The sequence below is a fragment of the Borostomias antarcticus genome, assembly GCF_949987555.1.
Source record: "Borostomias antarcticus genome assembly, chromosome: 8".
NCBI classification, from domain to species: Eukaryota; Metazoa; Chordata; class Actinopteri; order Stomiiformes; family Stomiidae; genus Borostomias; species Borostomias antarcticus.
The window spans coordinates 10,042,704-10,064,722 of NC_140241.1; the positions used below are offsets into that span (position 1 = coordinate 10,042,704).

Sequence of the window (22,019 nt, forward strand, 5' to 3'; positions counted from 1 at the left end):
ATTGAGTTCCCCTCATTGAATTAGACTTGACTGTTCAGATTTCAGCTATTCTCCCATGGTGTCCTCATTCCTGTTTGTCACATAAACTCTCTCTCTCCACACTCTCACCATCTTTCCCTTTGCAATGCCAGCTTTTGTCCTTTCCCAGCCCTGGTGTAGTGTAGACGGGGTATACCCACTTCTGTAGTCATCACTACACCCCTGACTGCCGCGGTCCCATTTTTTCCCCGTCAGACTGTACTTTGTGATATTCAGTTAAAAGATGCATTTTGACTAGTTGTTCTGCAGTAATTGTCGAGCTCTTTGGATGTAGCCGCTATAATTGTCCTCTTGGTTATTGATTTTGTTTGTGTAGAAGACCTATGTAACAACTTGCCTTGAAAATATAATATGAATGAAAAATGAATTAATGGCCATAAGAGTGTAGAAAGGCTGTTACCAAGAACCTGTGAATTGATTTGTCTACTTCAATTTAAATTAATTAAAAAAAAGAAAGTGTTTTATTTGATTTAATTCCTAAGTAAACTTAAAAAAAAAAAGAAAAAAATAAGAGTTGAGCTGCTCTCAATTTAGTTAAGTAAACATTGTAAACTTTATTTCGTTAGTTGACACCTCCTGTGTTCTACGGCGTGCTGTCCTCAGTGCGGATTGGATCTTGACGCTGCCCACTTGCCCAAAAACGGACACAGCGTTTGAGGTTGGTGGCCACAACGATAGCTAGCTAGTTAACTTTATTTACACAAACTTTAGATTAGTACTACAAGACACGAGGATATCCATAATTAGGATATCTAATGTTCGTGTTATTGTTATTTCGCTATTAGAATATGTTTTTGCTACTGTTAACGTTAGATATTCGTTATTTCCGTAACGTTTGCTAGCTACCGAGGCTAATGGTCCTAGCTAGCGTAAGCCTTGAAAGTCCGCGGTTAGCCTGCTAACTAACGTTGCCTAGCTAGACGGACACATTGCTAGCTACAAACTTCTGGCAAAGACATTTAGGTGAGGTTAGCTAACGATTACTTGTGTTATATGGAGCTAGCACAAGCCAACAACCCTGTTTTCATGTTTGTGTTTTGTGTAACACCCGGTGTGTAGCTAGCACCATGGAGTAGGAGCTTGCTAGTAAAATATCGGGCCTTGTTCTATTGACTCGGACTCGTCGACTCGCATAGCTTGTACTAGCTAGCTAACGTTAGCCAAGTTGTGACTTCATCTGGGAAAACGTTAACTAGCCAGCTAACAAATGTAACGCTAATTAATTAGTTATCCAGCTAGGCAAGTGAATGCCGGTAGTTAGGAGCTAGGTAGCAGACGGTATCAATATTTTTTACAATCGTGTCTTTTTTGGCGGGGACGCATGAAGCGAAAGTCGTCAGGTTAGGCTAGCTGACTAACTAGCTGACCAAAGCTAACTAGCTAGCCGGATAAGCTGGCTAGCTGGCCAATGTTAGCTAAGCGAAGTTAACCGTGTTCATTTGCTTGCTTCTTGCTATTTATAGGATAGGTGCATTGGGTACTTGCTCTAGTCACCCAGTTTCCTCAAGATGGACTCGGACATTTTGAACATAGAAGAAATAGTGATGGGGCGGGGGCCTCCAGAACCCCCTCCTGCTGAAGTGGCCTCCACAAAGGCAGGGGAACCCTACACAGCCATCACCTTCAAGGCCCCACCTGCACCCTCTGTCATCCAACCTTGTGAGTGGAGCACAAAAAAAGATCAGTTGTCTCTGGGTTGAATAATACCAGTTGTATCCTAAGAGAAGCACATAGTTATTGGGATTTTTATATACTTACAGACCAGCATGAAAATCTGCAGTGTTTCCAATGCTTCATCACCTTCTGCAACTCTAAAGCCAAGGAGAGACACATGAAGAAGAGCCACCGGGAGGAGTACAAGCAACAACTCCAACAGGTATCCTCCTACTGCATCTGCTTCAGCTCCACATGATGGTGAACTTACTTAATATTAAAGTATTTACATAAATTGGTGTATATAAGACTTTAGTGCTAGAATATGCTATTAGTCTCTTGTTTAGAAGGGAGATGCACTTTTGAGTTCTGGTGAGTAGTAGTACACTGACTACCCACGTTAAATGCAATTTTTGTCACTTTGGATAAAAACATCTGCTTAATGACTTAATGTAATGTATGGCTTTGGGTCTCTAGCAGTTTTGAATGGTCACTACCAAGATTCTGAGCTTTCTACATTTTTTAACGTTATAATCTCTACTACACACTCAGTGAGAACACAAAAAAGCTAAATGCTCTGCATCTTTGAGTGCTTCTAAAGCCATTAAAAAAGTGTTGTGATGATACAAACCAAACATTGTCTGGTTTTCCCTGTGACCCACCATTTGCGTTGTGTTTGCGCTACAGGGAGATACACTGTTTACGTGCTACGTGTGCGACCGCACCTTCCTGTCCTCTGAAGAGCTGACCGAACACCAGCCCACCCACAGCAAGGAGGACAAGCCCTTCAAGTGCCCTCACTGCCAGGAGAGCTTCCGCACCTTTTCTGAGGTCAGTGCACAACAGGGATGTTGTGTGTAGGCTACTCCTCTTTGTCTAAAATCTTGAAATAGAAAGAGGTATAATTGTTGGAACTAAGTAGCCCTCTATAAACCATGTCTCACTTTTTATTTACCGTCACGCTCTCGCAGTTAACGAGCCACAGAAGACAGGTATGTCCGGAGCGGCAGTTCATATGCAAGGATTGTAATCACACCTTCCGGAGCCCGGCGCAGCTGCGTACCCACCGTCTGGCCCTGCATCCGCGTCCAGAGGCCGAGGCAGGAGGGGAGGAGTCGGAGGACCCCGCTAAGACCCACCGCTGTGGGAAGTGCGGCAAGGGCTTCGAGAGCGAGCCGGAGCTGGTGATCCACCAGGAAAACCACGCGGGAGACCAGCAGTGCAACGGTGGCGCCACGCCCAAGAAGCGCGGACGGGCGCCGAAACCAGAGGATGCAGCGGGCGGCGAGAAAAAGGGGAAGAGGAAGAAGAAAAAGGAAGACGGGGACGAGGGGGCTGAAGAGGTTGAAACGACCAATCACACAGAGGAGGCGGAGGCGGCGGCTGCAGCCGAGCCCAAAGGGAAAGCGAGCGGGCGTGGCCGTCCGTCTAAAGCAGCGGCGGGCAAGGACGCCACCGCAGACGCCAGCCAGGCGGAGGCACCGGAGAAGAATCCCAAAGCTGCTCCCGTCCCGTCCCGCCAGCATCCTTGCCCCGAGTGCGATCTCACCTTCCCTGCCTTGGCTCAGCTCCGGGCCCATAAGAAGGAGAAGCACAGCCCGAGGAAAGCCCACCCCTGCGGGGATTGTGAGGAAAGCTTTGCGCGTCCCGAGCAGCTGGAGGCCCACAAGGCTCGCGTGCACACCACGGGCCGCTACGCCTGCCCTACCTGTGGCAAGAGCTTCGGTCGTGAGAGCAACATGAAGGCCCACCAGAAGAGCCACCCGGAGAAGCAGACAGCAGGCCGCAGCAAGAGATAATTCAGGGGTCGGGGGGTGTTTTTAGAAAATGGTTAGCAGGCAAAGAGAAGCTTGGGCTTTTGAAATTTGATATGTTTTTTATTATTATTATTATTGTGGGTTTTTAAAGCTTGAGAGAAGATATGTAGACCTAGATGAGTTTGGAGTGTTTTTGTAATGTGATACATACAATTCATGTTGTCAAAATTTGATAACGGGTGGACATCTGGAGCCATATTCACAAAACATCTTAAGGCTAAAAGTAGCTCCTAACTTGCTGTTTTAGGATCAATTTTAAAATAATGGACATTTAGGACTCCTATATTTCCAAATCAAAAGGTATTGCCTTTATGTTGGGGGTATTATGATTATTATAGAGCTAGTCAGGGATACAGTCACTTCACCGGAGATCAAGGTTCTGACAACTCTACTTGGCCACAGGGCAAATGCAACTATACAGCGCAGACAAACTAGACAAACTATCTCAGTTGTCCGTCAGTAGAATGTTACACAAAAAAATAAATTCCCTCTTTCTACGATGAAATCACGGACAGAGACCAACCCCTATCAGCCAATCACTGTGGGCATAGTGAGTAAGCTTGTTCATGAAACGCATCCATAGTAACAAGGTCAACCCCACCCTTTCTTCTAGATTAAGATTTCTCCCAATACCTTAGTAAAGATTGGTCTTCGCAGCTTTGTGAATAGGTTTGAAGAGGAGACCCTTAGCTAGGAACTTTAACTGCTGTTTAGGAGTACTCTTAGTGGTAAGATGAAATGTTTAATGAGTACAGCCCCCGAGTTACGGTATCCTCTTAGGGTTCATATTTGAGTATTTGCCATACTGGATATGTTTTAGCGCAAACTTGACAGACTAACCAAAAGCTGTATTATTTTGTCATACAACTGTCTTAATGGGCATCATGTTTGTTTCTGCATTTTATGATTGATTTTACTTTGATTATAACAGTGTTGTGTTTTATGGCTCATATTTTAGAAGTGCTTGTGTGATATGTGTGTAATGTATGTTGAGTGAGGAGGCTCCCCTCAAATTATATATAAAAAAAAATCTTAGTTCTATAGTTGTAACTAAATGAACTGCATCTATTAGCATTTTGGAAACATCTGACTTGGTAATTTATCTATTTGAAAAAAATGATGTCTGATTTACAAAGCGGATAGGAATATCTAAATGAGCAATTTGTAAAAGGAGAAATGTATGTACTGTATACATATACTTTTTTTCAGATTCAGGTAGTGGTGCATTTGCAAGATAAAATGTTTCAATTATGAGTGATTAACCTCCAAATTATCTAACTAAATGTAGAGCATTATGTACAGATCAAAATGTATTACTCATTTCGTTTGATTAGGTCAGATAATTGTCACAATTTCATTGAATTTGCACAAAGCAGACTAAATCTAAATTAATCCTGCCACTCTCTTAACCTAATGACTATTTTTATATGCAAGTGTTCAAATGAACCAGACATGGTTTGTATTATCAAGTTTGTATACATCAAGCTGAAGTGACCACAGTGGCCTGAAAAGAGCTGTCATTATTGTGATCTCATGGATTATTTTTCTTCCCATTGCAACATGACTGGACACCCGACTGGACGTCCCGAGACGTAATAAAGGAAGCTGCCCCAAGGGTTGCAACAAAACGAAATCTGCTGTCTTTGTGTATAACATATATACGTCTATTTAATGGATATGACAGTTGAGTTGACTTGAACTATTCAGATGAGATGGAAGTAGCGACGCCTGTCTTTCAGAACTTAAATGTATGATACAGCATTATGACAGATTACAGTGAAGGTAACGCGCAAAACCCCATGAATCAGTCAAATGTAGGCTTCTTCTCTATGACATTGAATAACACCTAGCAACTATGGATGCAAAGGTTTTTTTTAAAGAAAGAAACATTCTAACACGTTGGCAAGGGAATATTTCTCAGATGACAAGAGCACTCCTCACACAAGCGGATGCCACCTATGACCCATTCAATCGCTCACTCCCCGCAGGTAGAGTAGCCAATTTCAAATTTAGTCGCTCCTCTCACCTAGCCTATGTTTTTGTAGGCTATTATTATTATTTTTCATTATTATTACCCGTATTTGTTTTTGCTTTTGACGGTGCAACTGGGCATTTTGATAAACGAGGATATGCGTTAATGTATAGGCTACGACGCCCTCTACTGTTTGTAACAATTCCTAGTCTTTGAATGTATTTTGCCTTTGCGCGCTATCACTGAGATGACTAAATAACTTCTATTTAATCCACACACAACACACAAATACCACGTAATTGTCATTAGTAGGGCCTACAGTATAAGAGCTATAACGTTATTTAGTCATATGACGTTTGTGCATCCGTCAGTGTTTTCTGAATTCCACAGCTTCAACCTTGGCTGATCCTTGTCTAATAGCCTACTAGATAGGCTACCAACATCAAGGAATGTCATTTCCTTTTGGACCACCAAAAATGAGAGACAAACGCGTGTCTCATTATATTAAAGGTATCTAGAATTCCCAACACGTAAGAAGTTACCACACTATTTTGTGATCTGTCCCCTATTACATCCAAATTATTAGCCTAAACACCCAATTACATCAATAACACCGTGATTTTATTTTGATTGACAGGATATTCTGTTGCTCTGTCCTTGGTATCGGAACATTCATCAGACTTATATCCAATGATCTTCTGCCATTTTTGTGGCTGGAGGAAGTGTAAGATGCCACCCAGCTGTGCCCATTGCCCTGTGGATACAGATCCTGTCTTGGACCACTCATATCACCAGTTGTCCCTCAAAATGGGACCAAACTTGAGCCAGGAAAGTTCCAGCCAGAAGTTCTTCCAGAACACTTCAGCCATGCCCCGCCCTTCTGAAAGCCCCAACCCTGGCTCCAGTCCATTATCACCCGGGGATCTCCTGCCCACGTGCCCTCAGTTAAAATCTCAGAGCTCCCCTGCTGCGTCCTCCAAATCTGTTCAGCCAGCCAAAGTCTGCTCCGAGTCGGCGCCTGAACCTTCTAGGCGGGATGCCACACCATTACACCATCAACCCTCTTTGGGTAAATCTCTTGATCAACATTCAACATCAACTTCAGAGAACCAAGGCAGCTCTTCCCAGCCCCTTCCTCCTCCCCAGCCTGCACAGCCATCTGAGTCTGATGATGTTGAAACTCTGGGCTTCCATCCGTGTCGGTTCTGCAAGCTCTCCTTCGCTATGCCTTATCTGCTGCACTGTCACATCATGGCTAGACACAAACACGCCTGCAACATGTGTCGCCGGACATTCCATGGGGCACTCAAACTGGCCCGGCACCAGATTTATGCCCACTCACCTCATCCTTGCAGTCCAGTCCCTGCTTCCTCCAAGCCCGCTCCTGCTCGGACTCAATGTGGTGCTCTCAAGACGAGGAAACCCTTCTGCCGCTCCAAACACTCTCGTGTCTGCCAGGCCTGCTCTCGAAGCTTCCATTCACCTGGCTTGCTCCAGAAACACAGGTAGGCTATGCTTTGAGGCAGGGGTGTAGTGACTAAAGAAGTGGGTATACTGTAGCAGAAATGTTAGTTTTTACATTAATGGTGGGTAGTAGTAGTAAGTAGGTATACTGTAGGTCCATGGATAAAAAAGAAGTGGATATACTCCGTATATCTTCCACTACACCCACTGCTTTGTGGTACAGTACCTGTTTTCTACAGTCAACATGTTTCTATTGGTGTTGCATACAGTCCATTTGGTGTAATGGCTGATGTATTAGTGTAATTTGTGAATTGTGTAAATATTTGTAATCTTTTTAGAGCACATCATGGAGCCAACAGTAAAATTTCACTGTACATTATACCATATACATGTGATGAATAAAATCTGAATCTTCACACCAAATGTTACTGTAGAGATTTCCTTGATCTATATCCTGTTCTATTCCATTCAGGTGCATCCCTCGGTATGTGCAATGTTCTTCCTGCGGGACTTACTTTGGCAGCCATTCCCAATTCCACAAACACAAGAGCCAGGACAAGTGCAGCAATGCCTGGAAGACCATTGGCCAGACAGTGGCTCAAGTGGTATCCGAGTTCAAGACAGCCAGCGTACAGAGAGCCAATCCAGCCTCCGACCTGCAGACCTCAGACTCCGCTCCTTCACAGGGATTCCTCAACCCTCTCTAGAGACAAGGAGAAGCAGTCCGAAGAATCATCTACTCCATCTGGGCAGTATGAACTTGTTTCTGTTCCTTTAGATGTTTTTTTTTTTATCTGGAATTTGGATTTTGAGAATGATGAATTTGAACTGACACATGGATTACGCGTTGTCCTTTTAACCTGGCAGCATGCCAAACAATCTGCAATCTATATAAAAAAGTATTTGTTGCTAATATTATATAATATTGGTTCCATCCATGTAAAAAGTATTTGTTGCTAATATTATATAATATTGGTTCCATCCATGTATCTTTAGAATATCCATAATGCATTTCCAGTCAGTGTTTGGGGCCAAGCATTATTCTGCTGAAGGCATATGGGTAGTGTTCTGTATGCTGCTATAGCTTAACTAGATGGACAGCATACAAATTGAGAGCAATTCAGAATGAGAAACAGTAAAACTGTCTGTTTCAGCCTTGCTCATCATGCATTTAAGCAAAATCATGAACAGGAGTTGAGTCACCAGTAGCTGGAGCTGTTGGGACTTCTAGTAACAGAGCACCAAATGTCCCATATCAATGTAAACTCACAGGACCATATTTAAGGGCATTGATAATTGGTAGCATCAAATGAGTGAGTGACCTTTCATCTTCATAAAAAAAACAACATCCCACCAGACATCCCACAACCAGCACCGCATCTGAAACTTCATCATCTGAACCTTGGTCTGAAATTATGACAAGCAATACAACACCACCACATTCAAATGCATCAGCTTTATTTCACAATTTAGCTTGGAAAAAAATACAGCGACTTAAAACAACGCGTGGCTGAATAATGGCTAGCCTGCGGTTAATGGCGTAATTAGGTATGAGATTCTGTGTACAAGATAACATGGTGTGGTAATGAAGCGTCATTGGAAAAAATATACATGTGAAGCAGGACCAAAACAAAATTGATTAACATCAGTAGATCAATATAGTAGGTCATTAGAAAGATTTAAAGCATTTTCTACACATGAATCTGGATGATATAGGGTGTGAAAAAGGTAGGCTACTGTAAATCAATATCATTTCTCATGCCATTATAACAAATATGACCGAAATTCATACTGAAAGAACATTGCCTTTTCACAGCATCCAATTATCTCAAACTACTACTGTAAATCAAGAATATCATTTCTCATGGCATTATAACAAATATGACTGAAATTCATACTGAAAGAACATTGCCTTTTCACAGCATCCAATTATCTCAAAATCATAAAAGGAAAACCTTCCCTGAATGGACTAGTAAACAAAAACAAAAAGAGTACTACAGGTTGGTTACAGTATTGGACTAATTAAGAAAAATAGCCTTTCTAACAGCTTACCTATTACAACTGCCTCCCAGACTACCTGCCCCCACACCACCTATTACAACTTCCTCCCAGACCACCTGCCCCCACACCACCTATTACAACTGCCTCCCAGACTACCTGCCCCCACACCACCTATTACAACACCCTCCCACGTCGCCTATCGTTAATGAACTGGCAGCTCCCCACTGGCATGTTTCATATAGTGCAGGTGCAACTCAGCTTCCTGATCCAACGCCATACCACATTCAAAACACTCCCACTCTCCATGTCCATTCTGCTTTCTCTCCGCCACGTCTGAACCCTTTCCTGCACCCGGTTCCCCCTCTGGTGATTCATTAGAATCAGACCCTGATTCTGATTCAGACCCTGATTCTTCAGAGCTAGATTCTGACGACACTGCAGATGCAGAAGCTTCATTTTCACCCTCCTCTTGCTCAAACTCAAAATTCTCGGATCCATCAATATTGGTGAAAATCAGCTTCTTCATCTCAGTCACCATCCTCTTCCCAGACAATTTCCGGCCCACGGGAATTTTGTTAGTACCAACGTAAACCCCCACATGCTTCTTCCGATGTGTGATGAGGTTGCCAAGCTGGGAGAAGTTCTTCTTGCAGAGCGTGCATTTGAAGGGCTTGTCCCCCGTGTGGGTGTTGTAGTGGTAGCGGAGCTCGGCAGGTACACGGAAATTCTTGAAGCAAATGTTACACTGGTGCCGCTTAAGGTTGTGGCCTTGCAGGTGTTTGTCCAGTGAGATCTCATCCTTGAAGCCCTTGGCGCAGGCTAGGCACCAGAAAGGCTTCTGCTTGTGAATGTCCATATGGATCATCCATGTCTGCATAGAGTTGAAACTTTTGTTGCACTGGTCACACTTCAAGTCTCCGGGCTCCGTCGGCATGGGTGACCTGTGGATTTTCAGGTGAGCCATTAGGAGCGATGGACGAACAAAGGACTTTCCACAGTCCGGACACTTGTGTTCCTGGCTCCTCAAGGCTTTGTTTTCATGCATCTTCTGGTGGTTTCTAAACGACTCCAGGTAGGAGTACACCTTCCCGCAGATAGAGCAAGCATATACTCTGTTGGAGTTAGTGAAGACAGGCTTCTCCTCTACCGATAGCATAGCAACACGGGGACGAACCTTTATGATCTCGGAGGGTTTAACTTGCCAGGAACTGTCAAAAATGTCATCGTCAAAACCGTCTACATCGACGTCGCTGCTCTCCGCGTCTTGTTCAGCGTCGCCCTCATCGCTCGTTTTCTGCCGTTTCTTGGGAACAGACTCCCCGGTGTTGCTCTGGCCACCGTCCTCCACGTTTCTTTTCTTGCTCTGCGGTCTGCTCTCCTCCTCCTCGAGGACGTGCATGCGCAGGTGAGTCTTGAATGCCTCCCAGCGGGTGAACTGCTGACCGCAGTCCTGGCACCTCATGCTGCACAGCTTCACTGGAGAGAGAGAGAAAACATTAATATTACAGACATTCAAGCACGGTACAATTTCATAGCTTGTATGTTCATATATATATATATATATATATATATATATATATATATACACACACACACATACATATATATATATACACAAACATATATATATATACATATACATATATATATATGTGTGTGTGTACATTGTGTAAAGCATTCAAATTTTATCTCAACCTGAATAATATTTTGCCATATTTGTATCAACACTCACAGCAGCCTCAGTGGTTGACTACATGAGGTTCAGAGGACTGACATGCAACATTTGCATCCTAAAGAACACATTTTAGGAAAAGATCCTAAGATCCAGCACCCCCTACTGCCACAACAATATTGTATGAGGTGCAACAGAAAACACAAACTTACAGGGCTGTAGTTGTTCTCTTCACTGATGGGATCAACATGCTCATCCACAAACACTGTCCCTTCAAACCCCAATCTACACTCCTGACTGAAACCAAGCTTTCCACAGAGGATACAATCACTAGATGCATGCTTGATTACTAGGAAGTTGACTGCAGCATGAGCACATCTATGTAGGGATGCATCAATACTGATAAAGTACTCTACCCAGTATTGTGATCAGGAATGTCATTTGCCAGTCTGCGGCCATAACCTGACAAACCTGTATAAAAATACCTGATAAATCTCATTACAGTATCAAAGCAAAGAAATGTTGAATGTATTGGTTTCAACTATTTCAGTGAACAATCATTTGACAAAAAAAAAGAAATTATGCAATTGCTACATTATTCATTTATCATAGACCTATTGTTCAAGAAACAGGACCTACTAGGCATCCAATGACTGCAAAGCGCAAAGCTAAAACATCGGGATAAGCCATCCTTCCCACTTTTGTCAATAAATCACTCAACACAATAAACCAGTTTAGAAATTTACTGTCAAAATGTGAAATTAATAGTTGCAAGGTACACAGACTATAAAGTTATGTGATTAATGATCAAAAATGTAAGTAAGGAGAAAACAATATTTAAATGACAAAGATTCTTTTTAAACAAATACAACAACCCACAGCAACACAAATACATTAACTAATGACATATTATCTTGGAGGTGTGGTCAAACATAGTAGTGACAGTATGAAACATTAACATTACATTTTTCTATCAAGATAAGAACTATTAGTTGTAATGGAAATCAATGCAAGAAAGTGGTAATAACCAAACTATAAATATCTAAGAGTCAAGTACATGTTCAACTTTACCCTCTTTGCATACTCTTTCAAACATAAGTTTGTCAAACTCACAACTGTACTTTCTGAGGTAATAGTATCTCAGCATACAGAAAAATAATTTCTAAATCAAGCAGGTGTTAGCATTCTCTAAATGAGCCTTCATCAAACCTATGCATTTGTGAACTAAGCGGACATATCAGAATTTACATTATATACACATACACGTCCAGTGTTAGAGAAAGCCTGAGAGTAATGGGGGTTTAGGTCTGAATTAAGCGCTCTTACAGGGAAATATTTGTGGCAATACAACCAGTATTATATAGCTTGGAGGATACAGTTAAATCAGCCAGATCTCTGGGATCAGTTCATGCCCAAACAATGTCAAATATTTCCTGTTATTTTATTTAATGCTAATCTTATCTAATAGGCTCCACGAGCATGTTCAATGTAGTGCTGGTGCAACTCAATTTCACGGCTGAAAGAAATCCCACATTCAAGGCAAGTAAGGCCATCCGTATATCTGAACCTGACAGCAGCGTGGGCGTCGATCGGCCCTTTGTCTTCCCCCATACATTCCTGGTGATGATCGATGAGGTCTCGAATCTCACTGAAGGTCCTGGGACAAAGGGAGCAACGGTAGGAGTCGTCGCTGTTGTGCTGAGCCTCATGGTTTTGCAGAGCGGCCGGCGACAGGAAAGCTTTGCCGCAGTGCTGGCACTTGTGGCTATTTTGCGATCGCGGGACAGGGTTGGGTGTGGCAGGTTGTTTGAGTGACGGTGAGTTTGCCTTCTTATCATAGAGAGGGAAGTCGAGTTGGGCGGGGTCTGAGCTCATGGTGGCGCTAAGCCTGTACCTGAGCTCAGCGGGGAGACGGCGTCGGACCTCGTCGTGCCAAGCGAGATGTTGCTGCAGCTGAGTCTCCGTCCAGTAGCCGCGACAGCATAGGGCACAGCAGTAAGGTCTGCTCTTGGCCAGGTCCTTGTGGACTCCCAGCTGCTCCTCCGTCGGGAATGCTTTGCCACACTTGTCACACTTGAAGAAGCATTTGGCTGTCGACTCTGACAGACGGCTGGGTGGCGAATGCTCCTCAGGAACAGTTTTCACTGGTTTTATCTCCTGCTTGAGGACTAAACACGTCTTCCTGTGATTATAGAGTGCCCCGGGGGAACTGTACCGCTTTCCGCAATCAAGGCATTGGATAGATTTGTAAGGTGTGGGGCGACTGGGGCGACCCCTTTTTCTTCGTTTGCCCCCGGTTCTCTTTTTCTTGGCAAATGTTTGTGTGCACGTTGCAGCTGTGACGTTCGCTCTGGTCGTCTCCGTGCCATCTTCCTCTGTAACTTGATTTCTCTTGGCAACAGGCAAAATACCCTCACTGTTCTTCATCACACGCCTGGAGTGGGCCTGCCATTTGTGGGCACGCAAGCCTCTTATCTTCACGAAGCTCAGGTCACAATGAGGACATTGGTGAGCTTTCACTCCGACTTCTTTCTTCGACAGAGTGGCCTCAGACTTTGCGGGTGCTGCAGCGGGCTCCTCTGAAACCTCGCAACTGGACACGGCTTGAGACCCGTCTTCCTGAAGATCTGCGCGCTCAGAGGATTTACTATGATCGGTTTCGTAGTGAGCAGCTAAAAGTGAGCCGCGTACAAAGGTTTTGTTACATTCTGGGCATGCAAATTCAGTATGCGAGGGCTTACTGTCCCCTACATTGGTGTCAGCTTCAGGCTCTGGTTCTGCTTTGGTCTGGCATGGGGGATAATATAACTGGTGACGGCGGAGCACACACAGGTAGAAGAATCCCTTTCCACACTTGTTGCATTGGAACGGGCCCTCGTCAAGTGACTTGTGTCTAACTGAATTTGTCATTTCATCTTTAACAAGTGACCCGGCAAACTTTTTATCTGTGTGCCATCTTCTGTGAGTGCCAAGGGCAGCATTAGTGATGAAGCGTCTTCCACATTCTGAACAGAAAAACTGTCCCTTTGGCTCCACCATCTGCTTGAGTTTCTTGTGGACAACAGGTGTTTGTAATTTTATTTTTGCCTTAGACGTGTGACCCTGGAGATGAATTCTCTTATGAAAATTCAACGCGCCCACGACTGCAAAGCTTCTCTCACACTCTTTACATTTGTATTTCAAATCAGTTATACTGGATGGAGCAGATCTCTCTACGTTTTGGGACTTTGTTTCATCCACCTCATTTTTCTCTCTACTGTCCAATTGATCGTTATTAGCTACAAGGGACTTCTTCTTTCGACCTCTTTTCTTCACGGCCAAGCCTCCATCAGTTGACTTGCGCTTGCTGCATTGTTTACGATGATATTGCAGGGAGAGTAAACTAGTGAAAAGAGACAAACAGTTGGGGCATTTTACAGTCTTTTCCTTGGCAGCATGCTTAGATGAGGAGGACACAGAAGGTGTGACGTCATCGGGCTGACCGGCCGCCTTCTTTACACACAGCTTTTGGTGAGACTGCAACGAGGACTTGTTGCTGAAATGGGCGTGACATGTCGCACACTGCAGCTCGCCTAGTTCCAGGGCAGACCTGGGGGACGAAGGCGAGTAGCCTGTCTCGTAACCGTGACTTTTCATGTGGAACTGAAGCGCCTTGGCCCGAGAAAAGCGCTTTCCACAGTCGGGACAGGAGTACATGTTCTTCTTCACTTGTTCTACTTGGTGTTGAAAAGACTTGATAGGTGGAGGGAGGAGTTCAGCGTTATGCACAACCTGGTGCCGGAGGAGGCTAGAGAACAGACGAAACAACCTGCCACAGAGCTCACATTTATGATTCCCATTTTCATGCTTCCGCATGTGAGATTTCATTACTCCTCTGTGACGGAATTTCCTTCCACACACAGGACAGGCAACTTGGACATGCGGATGGCCGTAGATGGGACGCGACGCTGACGCCGTCGAAGCAATCCTCCCCTTTGAATCGCCACACTGCGTCTGGTTCTGCTTGTGGTGGGCATAAGCACCCAAAGACCAGAAACCCTTCCCACATTGTTCACAATGATAGACCTTTGGTCCTAGGAGTGTCTTCTTAGGATTAAACTCTTCTTTTTTAGAGTCTGAATCGTCAACCTGGGGCTTCTGTCTAGCGTTGCAGTTTTTACGGTGGTAGTACAAACCACTAGCGTGAGAGTAAGACGTCTTACAGTCTGGGCACTGATGAGGTTTGGTTTTCGGATGGTGTCGCTGGTGCGAGTGCAGGGCAGACAGACGAGAGAAACATTTCCCACACTCCTCACATTTGAAGCTATTCTTCTCCAGTCCAGCAAGCTGGTACAATACATTCTTATAGGGTTTTCGGTCCTCATGTTTTCGCAGATGATTGTAGTGTGTTGCCTTGTGTTTTGTTTCATGCCCACAGATGTCACATGTGTATATTTTAACAGTCATCGGCTGGATGTGCTTACCCTCCTTTTCTTTGGAGATTTCAACACCAGTCTCCATTTCCTCTCCTAAGCGGTCCTCAAGTGGGTCAAAGTCAATCTCGACAATCTTCAGACCAATGTCTGGTTTGGACTGAAGTGTGCGAGGTGACATCTCGGTTTGGTAAAAGTCACTCTCCGTCTCTTCTTTTCCTTCCTGGTCTGATTCACACAGTAATTCCAGATCAGGGTTAAGGTCTTGAACGGTCTCTTCTTCTTCATCATCAGATGCACTTACACTGATCACTTCTACATTGAAATCCCCAGTTTCAACATCATCCATGTCCCCATCAGTTTCGTTGGCGTCCATCTCCGTTAAAGGGGCGTGAATGTTGTCCTGTGAACTGACTTGGGGCTCAGTTTCTTCCTTGTTACCCGATAGGAGCTCATGTTGAGGTAGTGGGGAGGTTGGCTCCGTGGATAACTTTTTAGCTTCTCTGAAGACGTCGACGTGAGAAAGTTGATGGGATTGGAGAGCCGAGGCCCGTGAAAATCTGAGTCCACAATCCTGACACTCAAAAGCCTTCTTCTGTAGCTGGCAGACCTGATGAAGGAATGACTTTGAGGGGGTCTCTTCTTCACTATGAGCCAAACGCTGGTGTTTGTAGTAAAATGTTAGAGTCGTAAAAACTTTGCCACACTCCTCACATGAAAACTTTTCGGCAGCATTGAGTGAGCGGTTCTTATGCCAACGCTGGTGGCTGAACAGGGCAACGCGGCTACTGTACGTTTTCTCACACTCAGTGCAGTGGAACGGTAGTCTCTTTGGTTCGCTTTTCAGCATTTCGCGGGAACATTTTTCATTACGGCTGAAGCGCTGGTGCGTCCTCAGACCAGACTGGGCATGAAAGGCTTTGCCACACGAACACTCATGAAGTTTCTGTGTATCGTCTGCCTGTTCAGGCTTGTCTTTGTCCTTTGCTCCTCCTGTCACCACCAGCCCCTCAGCGGGAGATGTCTTCTCCACACCCCTGTTGCGGGACTTGACTAGTTTAACCTCGTGGCAGCGACGGTGGGCATCAAGAGCTGAAGCCCGTGAGTAACTGCGACCACAAGTGTGGCACTGAAAGGACTTCTTTTTCAGGTGTGCCAACTGATGGAATACAGATTTAGAGGCTTGCTTGTGTGAGCGTTGATGGTTAAGGTAATGGCCAATTGCAGCATAGGATTTACCACAGTCTTCACATTCATAGATGTGTTGCTTGCTCACCCGCAAGCTAGGCTCCGGGGCGAAAGGCTCTTTTGAAAGTTCGCTGCGGTGCTTCATCATGTGAGAGTAGAAACCCCTCGAGTCTGAGAATATGCGCCCACACATAGAACAGCACAATGTCTGTTGGCCTTCACCCGTCGAGACAAGCAAGCCGTCCAACTGAGCAGCCATGTCTACATTGAGTATGGGTTCATCATGGAGACGCTGATGCTCCAGGTAGGCCGCTTCCTCCTCAAAGACTTCTTCACAATGCAGACAGCGGAAAAGCCCATCCCCTAGAAATAGAAAGGGGAAAAGGGGAGGTCAGGGCGACTCCTGTTGCCAAAAAAAAAGAAGGAAAAAAGAAACACAACACACATTTATTTTACTTTATTGAAATTATAGTTTCCAAAACAGAGCAGCAATAAATAAGAGACAATGTTTACAATCATAAAATGTAAAGGATTTCACATGGATGAATTTGGTTTACTCCTATGTATTTTGTATTAAAATATTTCTTTTTTGAAGTAGGCTTAACAAACTACTACATGTGTTGCTAAAACGAATCTGAATTTGAACTCATCCTGAATATGAAAACACCTTGATATTAATCTCACATCACTATCCAACCACTCCTAAGCCATTTAGTGGCATGTTTACCATTGCAACTAGGCTACAGTCCACTCACTAGTCTAAAAACAGAGACTCAAAAGTCAAAAGAACACATTATCATCACCCACCTTTAATATTGTACTCTATTCCAATTCACCAAACACAGGCAAGTATGTAGGCTAGATTATATTGGTCTTCACAAGGACACAATATTAGCCTATAGAAGAAACATGTTGGCAAAAATGCATTGTATAGAATATTAGTAGGCCCCCAAAGTCTCGAAATAGCATAGCCCAATTGTGAATTTGGAAAACGGTGCGATAAGTTGTGTTACAACAAACACAACTTTATCTAGGCCAAATGATGGAAAATGCAGCCCTATACAAAGCTGGTACTTGTGTTGAATTTGTATCATCTGGAAAGTGCATTGCCTCGCTGCTATAGATGTTCAATCAATAGGCCCCATGTCCTGTTGTTGAATGGTCATTACAATTCTAGATACGAATGCATAGTCTACCACTAGGCCTGTATTAGGTAATCAGTGACACTGCATCAGGGGTTCAATTATACTCCCCGGCCAAGGTCCTCATAATGGCTCCCCATGGCTCCTGGACAGGCCCCCTGCCTTCCTCGTGTCCAGCTCCTTCCCATTCTGTGTCGCCAGCTGTCCCTATACAGCCAAACCTACCCCGTTTTTACTGGCTTTCTGCTTTCTGTCTTCCCACCTCTGCTTCGCGGCTATACCCAATTTACTCTACATTCTCTATGAGCCTGTTCTGCTAAGTGCTTATTGTGCTTTGGTATATAATTCACTTAAATATCATATTGTAGACTACAGGGGTAGCTAACACAATAGCCTACCATGTAGGCAACATCTCTGTAACTATTTGTATACTCTACTGATAGTCATGTCTCTCCTATGAAGTATTTAGCCCATGTGTACTGCTCTGTATATGTTCTTAGCCAATAGACAAACATTTGCCAGGGCATCGTCTCTTTGAGAGAGGTGAGGGAAGAATTTTTACAGCTCACCTTTTGGGTGAAACTGTTTTTTTTTGCTTCCCTCTAGAATATGTAGGGATGGGACCTATGCCTACCCCCCTATTGTTCTCTGGAAAGGGTATTGTGTTGCCTATGTGTATGAAATGCGCTATACAAATAAAGTTTTATTTGCATGAAGTCCTACCATCGTAAACAAAAACATAACTCACCAGATTGTCAAGCCTTGTATATTAATACTTCGGTGATTAATGCCTTTGGACACAGTGAGCTTAACTTCGTCCCAAAAACGGTTTTTAATTGTACGTTTAACGTTACATGGCAACGTGCCTATGTAATATCACTGGGATCTGATCTATGTCAATATTAATTTATAAACCTACCCCTTCATTGCACACTTCGGAGAACGTTAGCTACGTTCCTATGCAAATGGACTAAATGTTCTGTAGATAATGCCATCAACATTAGGAGTATTTCACCTCTAAGTTTCCTGCGATGTGGGACCATCAGCGTAAACAACCACACGACCCCTATGCAACATTACGCTACTAGTACAATCAGTGGTGCATTCTAGATAGCTGGCCTAGCTAGCAGCACACCACCACCGTCAGTTTGCGAGCATAGCTAGTGCTAACCAGCTAGCTAAATAGGCCTAACTCCTTAGCTACCAGCTAACTAGCGTTAGGTAACGTTAGCTAGCTAAGTTAGCTGGTAAACATTTGTCGGACGATTCATTAGGTTAGTAATACTAGCACGCAGCTAGCAATCCCCATACAACGTTTATTGGTTGATTGTGAAGTAAATATTGTTAAAACATCGATCAAAACACCAAAGAAGGACCTGACCGACCAACACACCACGTATGTTAGCCAGTCGGAAGTGTTGGCTAGCTTAGCAACGAAGATAATACAGATAGCTGCGTTAAACGAATAAATTACACTATACTTACAGTCAGTACTCTCGTCCCTGGAATCCGCGACGGACTCGGCTTCTGGCATGTTATTTTCTTCCACTTCCTCGGCCGACTCATCGTCCTCCTCGACACCATCCTCCTCCTCTTTTATCTCGAATGTCTCGATGGCGGTGACCCCCTCCATCCCTGCAGCCTCGGCGTGGTACCGTCTCCTCGGTGTACCCTGTTGACGGGCTGTTTAATATTAGGCCACGGCTATTCGTATCGTCGTTTGCAGTTCAGTTATTTTAATTATAGTACGAACGACAAAATAACATATTAATCTGGCTGATTTCAAAGGGCCCTCACCCACCTAATTAATGTCTCGTCCCGCATCAACAGCCCAACAACAGCTAGCTTAGCCAGCTAGCTAACGTGGCTAGAAACAACTGAAAATGCCTACATCATCACGTGTAAACGCAGAACCGGTCTCATTTCCTAACGTTCTCCTCTTTCAAAAGTACTCAACATTGAGAAAATTCACTCATCTTCAGTTCTAATCAAGATTGTATATTAGGTTCTGATAGGGATTGGTATAAATTACATCCACGGATTTCCAATCAGTGATTCATTCTAACAAAACACGTTTGATCTGTGGTGGAGGAGAGTGAACGAGGACCACACGAGGATACATCAGCTAATGCCTTTCTGGATTGAAACGCAGCCCTTTCCTCGACGCTTTTCCTCCGCAACGGCGCGAGGCGAATCAGAATGCATTATCCCCGACAGACCTCATGCATGGTCAGTTTGTATGTAGTAGTAATAGTTACAAAATAAAATATACCTGCAAGAAGCACGCACTTTCATAGCGCAGGGAGAGATGATGAAATGAAAATAGTTTCTGTTGCTGTAGCTAGCTACATAGGTCTAATGTAACCACAGCTGATGTCTTCTGATGTTAGTAACTATGTAGAGCATACATTGTAGTCTAACATTATTAGCTATGTGTTGTGGACTAAATGGGTCAGTTCCGATTTCCCCCATTTAGGCTATGCATTTTCAGCAATGCTTTTGCAATTATTTTCAGCTGTTCAGCATTCACATTTTCTGCAGGAAATGTTATTTTTTCTAGTAATATGTTTTTATTTTTTGTAAATAAATATTAATATTTATTTACCCAAGTCATGTGCACTCATTTCCATTGTGTAAAGCAGGGGTCTCAAACTCAAATTGGCTTGGGGCCACTGTTGGTTTCGTCAACTCATAGGAGGGCCACTTCAATGTCAACTTCAACTACTACTAACTATAAGAAAGTGCAATATTTCGGAAAATGTTATTTTTCATTTCCATAACTAGACTCACAACTCAATCTCTAAATGTTGCAAGACTATTCCATAACTAACATTTTCATCATACAAATTCAAACCAGTTTCCATTCATTTTAATATATTTTAACAGTTAGCGCTGCAAATCTTTTTTCCTTACTTTTATTTTATCTTGAATAGCCTACATTTGTACTTTACTCTGTTTTAGAAGATGCATCACTACTGTAAGCCTGCCCTGGACCTGTACTTGCATTTATTAAAGTTCAAGTTTGTTTCCATTTCTTACCAGACACTTAAATACATTTGTAGGCTACTACTCTCTTTCTTGCCAGACACTTATCTTGAAAGACGGCTGAGACGTTAGCCCTCTCAGCTGTGTGGCTCGTTTTTTCCTCTCGTCTCCCTATGACACTGTTCTCCATGTTTAGTAATGAATAGCTCTTGACATTATATTCCTTTAGAACGGCGACTTTTTTCTTGCATATCAGGCAGGTAGTATTTCCATTGAACTCTATACTAATACTGAAATGTCAATATTTCTTGAAACTGTCTGTGTTCCTAACGTTACTTCACCATGAAAACAGCCTTTCGGTGGCGAGCTGCATTCCGTTCATAGTTCATAGTCGCTTGCAGATTGGTTGCACCTGTGACTGTATTCAGCATTCACCTCGCGCTCTGCATTGTAGGCCTGCCTGCCGGCGCCGTTTACAATATATTATTTTGCGGGCCGGATTACATGATATTTCTGACATCATGTCGCGGGCCGGATGGAGTGGTGTGGCGGGCTGCAAATGGCCCGCGGGCCGCGAGTTTGAGACCCCTGGTGTAAAGGAATGCACCGATAAACACCTACTATGCACGTCTATTTAGACACCATCCGTGACATTCCCACCCCACAACAACACTATCATTACAGCTGTCCATTGTCTGGCTATCTGTTCAAAACCGAGGCAACTTGTGTTAGGTGAAGCTGCCATTGGAGACTTGCTATGCATAGGCTACATTGCAAACACTTCCAAATTGACTACAGTATGTTGATTAGTGATGATTATTCCTGGCTCTAGTTTTCTCACATAGTGACGCCAAACGCCTATCCTTGTATCCAACATGTAACAATTAACACTTCTCCGTGACTGTACTTCTGTTTTACGCAGGTAGCCTAATGGGGACGTGACTAGTCGAGTGTTGGAATTTTACTGCACATTTAAATGAAAGAAATTAAGAAGATTGCACAGACAGATATTTATTTTATTAGTGGTAGTGAGGATTGGAACTTTGAGTACTTTTATGTGTTTGTTTGTCTGTGTGTTGTTGTGTGCCAAGATGGATGACTACTGAAAAAACAAATCTACCTATGGTTAGCCTACTAATAAAGTAAATTCAGCTGAACCTTGTCCTGGCGTTTTGTCGACCATGTGTTGAAACCGGGCTCAGAAGCGCTGTTTTGGCCTTGTTGGCTTCATGGCGCCCTCTTCTGTTCAGGAATTCTAGCACTGCTTTGTTGCTCTTCCGGCTCCTTCGTTTGAGTGGCTGACCCAACAGGGCGGGGCAGAGACGAGGCAGGGGCTGCGGCAGCAGGTCAGTGGGCTCCGGCCCCCCTCAGCACAGGTACCATAGGGCAGTGTGTGGAAATTGTGAAGCAGTTATTTAGATAAATATGCTCAATATACAGATGTGGGCCATTCCTTCTGTCCTGTACTTTTCACTGTACGCTGTGATATTCTGGTAGTACAGCTGGCTGGACAAAGAAATCAATACTTACATTTGTAGAAATTACAGGTACCGCTGTCCGACATTTTCTTTCAAGAGATTAAAAGATTTGCAGTGCATTCTGGGAACTTGAAACCATTTTTTGTAGGGCCGTCTGCAACAGATATAATGGCCCTTTCTGCCATCTTCCACAATA

At 43.8% G+C, this 22,019-nt stretch overlaps 2 protein-coding genes across 5 annotated transcripts; one reads left to right on the top strand and one right to left on the bottom strand.

Annotated features, from left to right (window-relative positions):
• Positions 1 to 680: 680 nt before the first annotated feature.
• On the top strand, positions 681 to 5,124 carry znf576.2 (zinc finger protein 576, tandem duplicate 2). Of its 2 annotated transcripts, none has more exons than XM_084441828.1 (5): positions 681 to 697; positions 1,503 to 1,698; positions 1,800 to 1,915; positions 2,380 to 2,523; positions 2,664 to 5,124. In XM_084441828.1, the coding sequence occupies exons 2-5, from the start codon at positions 1,548 to 1,550 to the stop codon at positions 3,489 to 3,491; spliced, it is 1,239 nt and encodes a 412-aa protein (XP_084297954.1). In that variant the 5' UTR covers positions 681 to 697; positions 1,503 to 1,547; the 3' UTR covers positions 3,492 to 5,124. The 2 variants fall into 2 exon arrangements, with proteins under 2 accessions (XP_084297954.1, XP_084297955.1); XM_084441829.1 differs by lacking the exon at positions 681 to 697 and adding an exon at positions 946 to 1,002.
• Positions 5,125 to 9,124: 4,000 nt separating this feature from the next.
• LOC311312454 (uncharacterized protein) lies at positions 9,125 to 19,322 on the bottom strand. Of its 3 annotated transcripts, none has more exons than XM_084442415.1 (2): positions 18,846 to 19,322; positions 9,125 to 10,422 (listed from the first exon to the last, which is right to left on the bottom strand). In XM_084442415.1, exons 1-2 carry the CDS (start codon positions 18,991 to 18,993, stop codon positions 9,149 to 9,151), a joined length of 1,422 nt encoding a protein of 473 aa, XP_084298541.1. In that variant the 5' UTR covers positions 18,994 to 19,322; the 3' UTR covers positions 9,125 to 9,148. The 3 variants fall into 3 exon arrangements, with proteins under 3 accessions (XP_084298541.1, XP_084298539.1, XP_084298540.1); XM_084442413.1 differs by lacking the exon at positions 9,125 to 10,422 and adding an exon at positions 11,499 to 16,581; XM_084442414.1 differs by lacking the exons at positions 9,125 to 10,422; positions 18,846 to 19,322 and adding exons at positions 11,499 to 16,581; positions 18,109 to 18,203.
• Between the last annotated feature and the right edge of the window lie 2,697 nt (positions 19,323 to 22,019).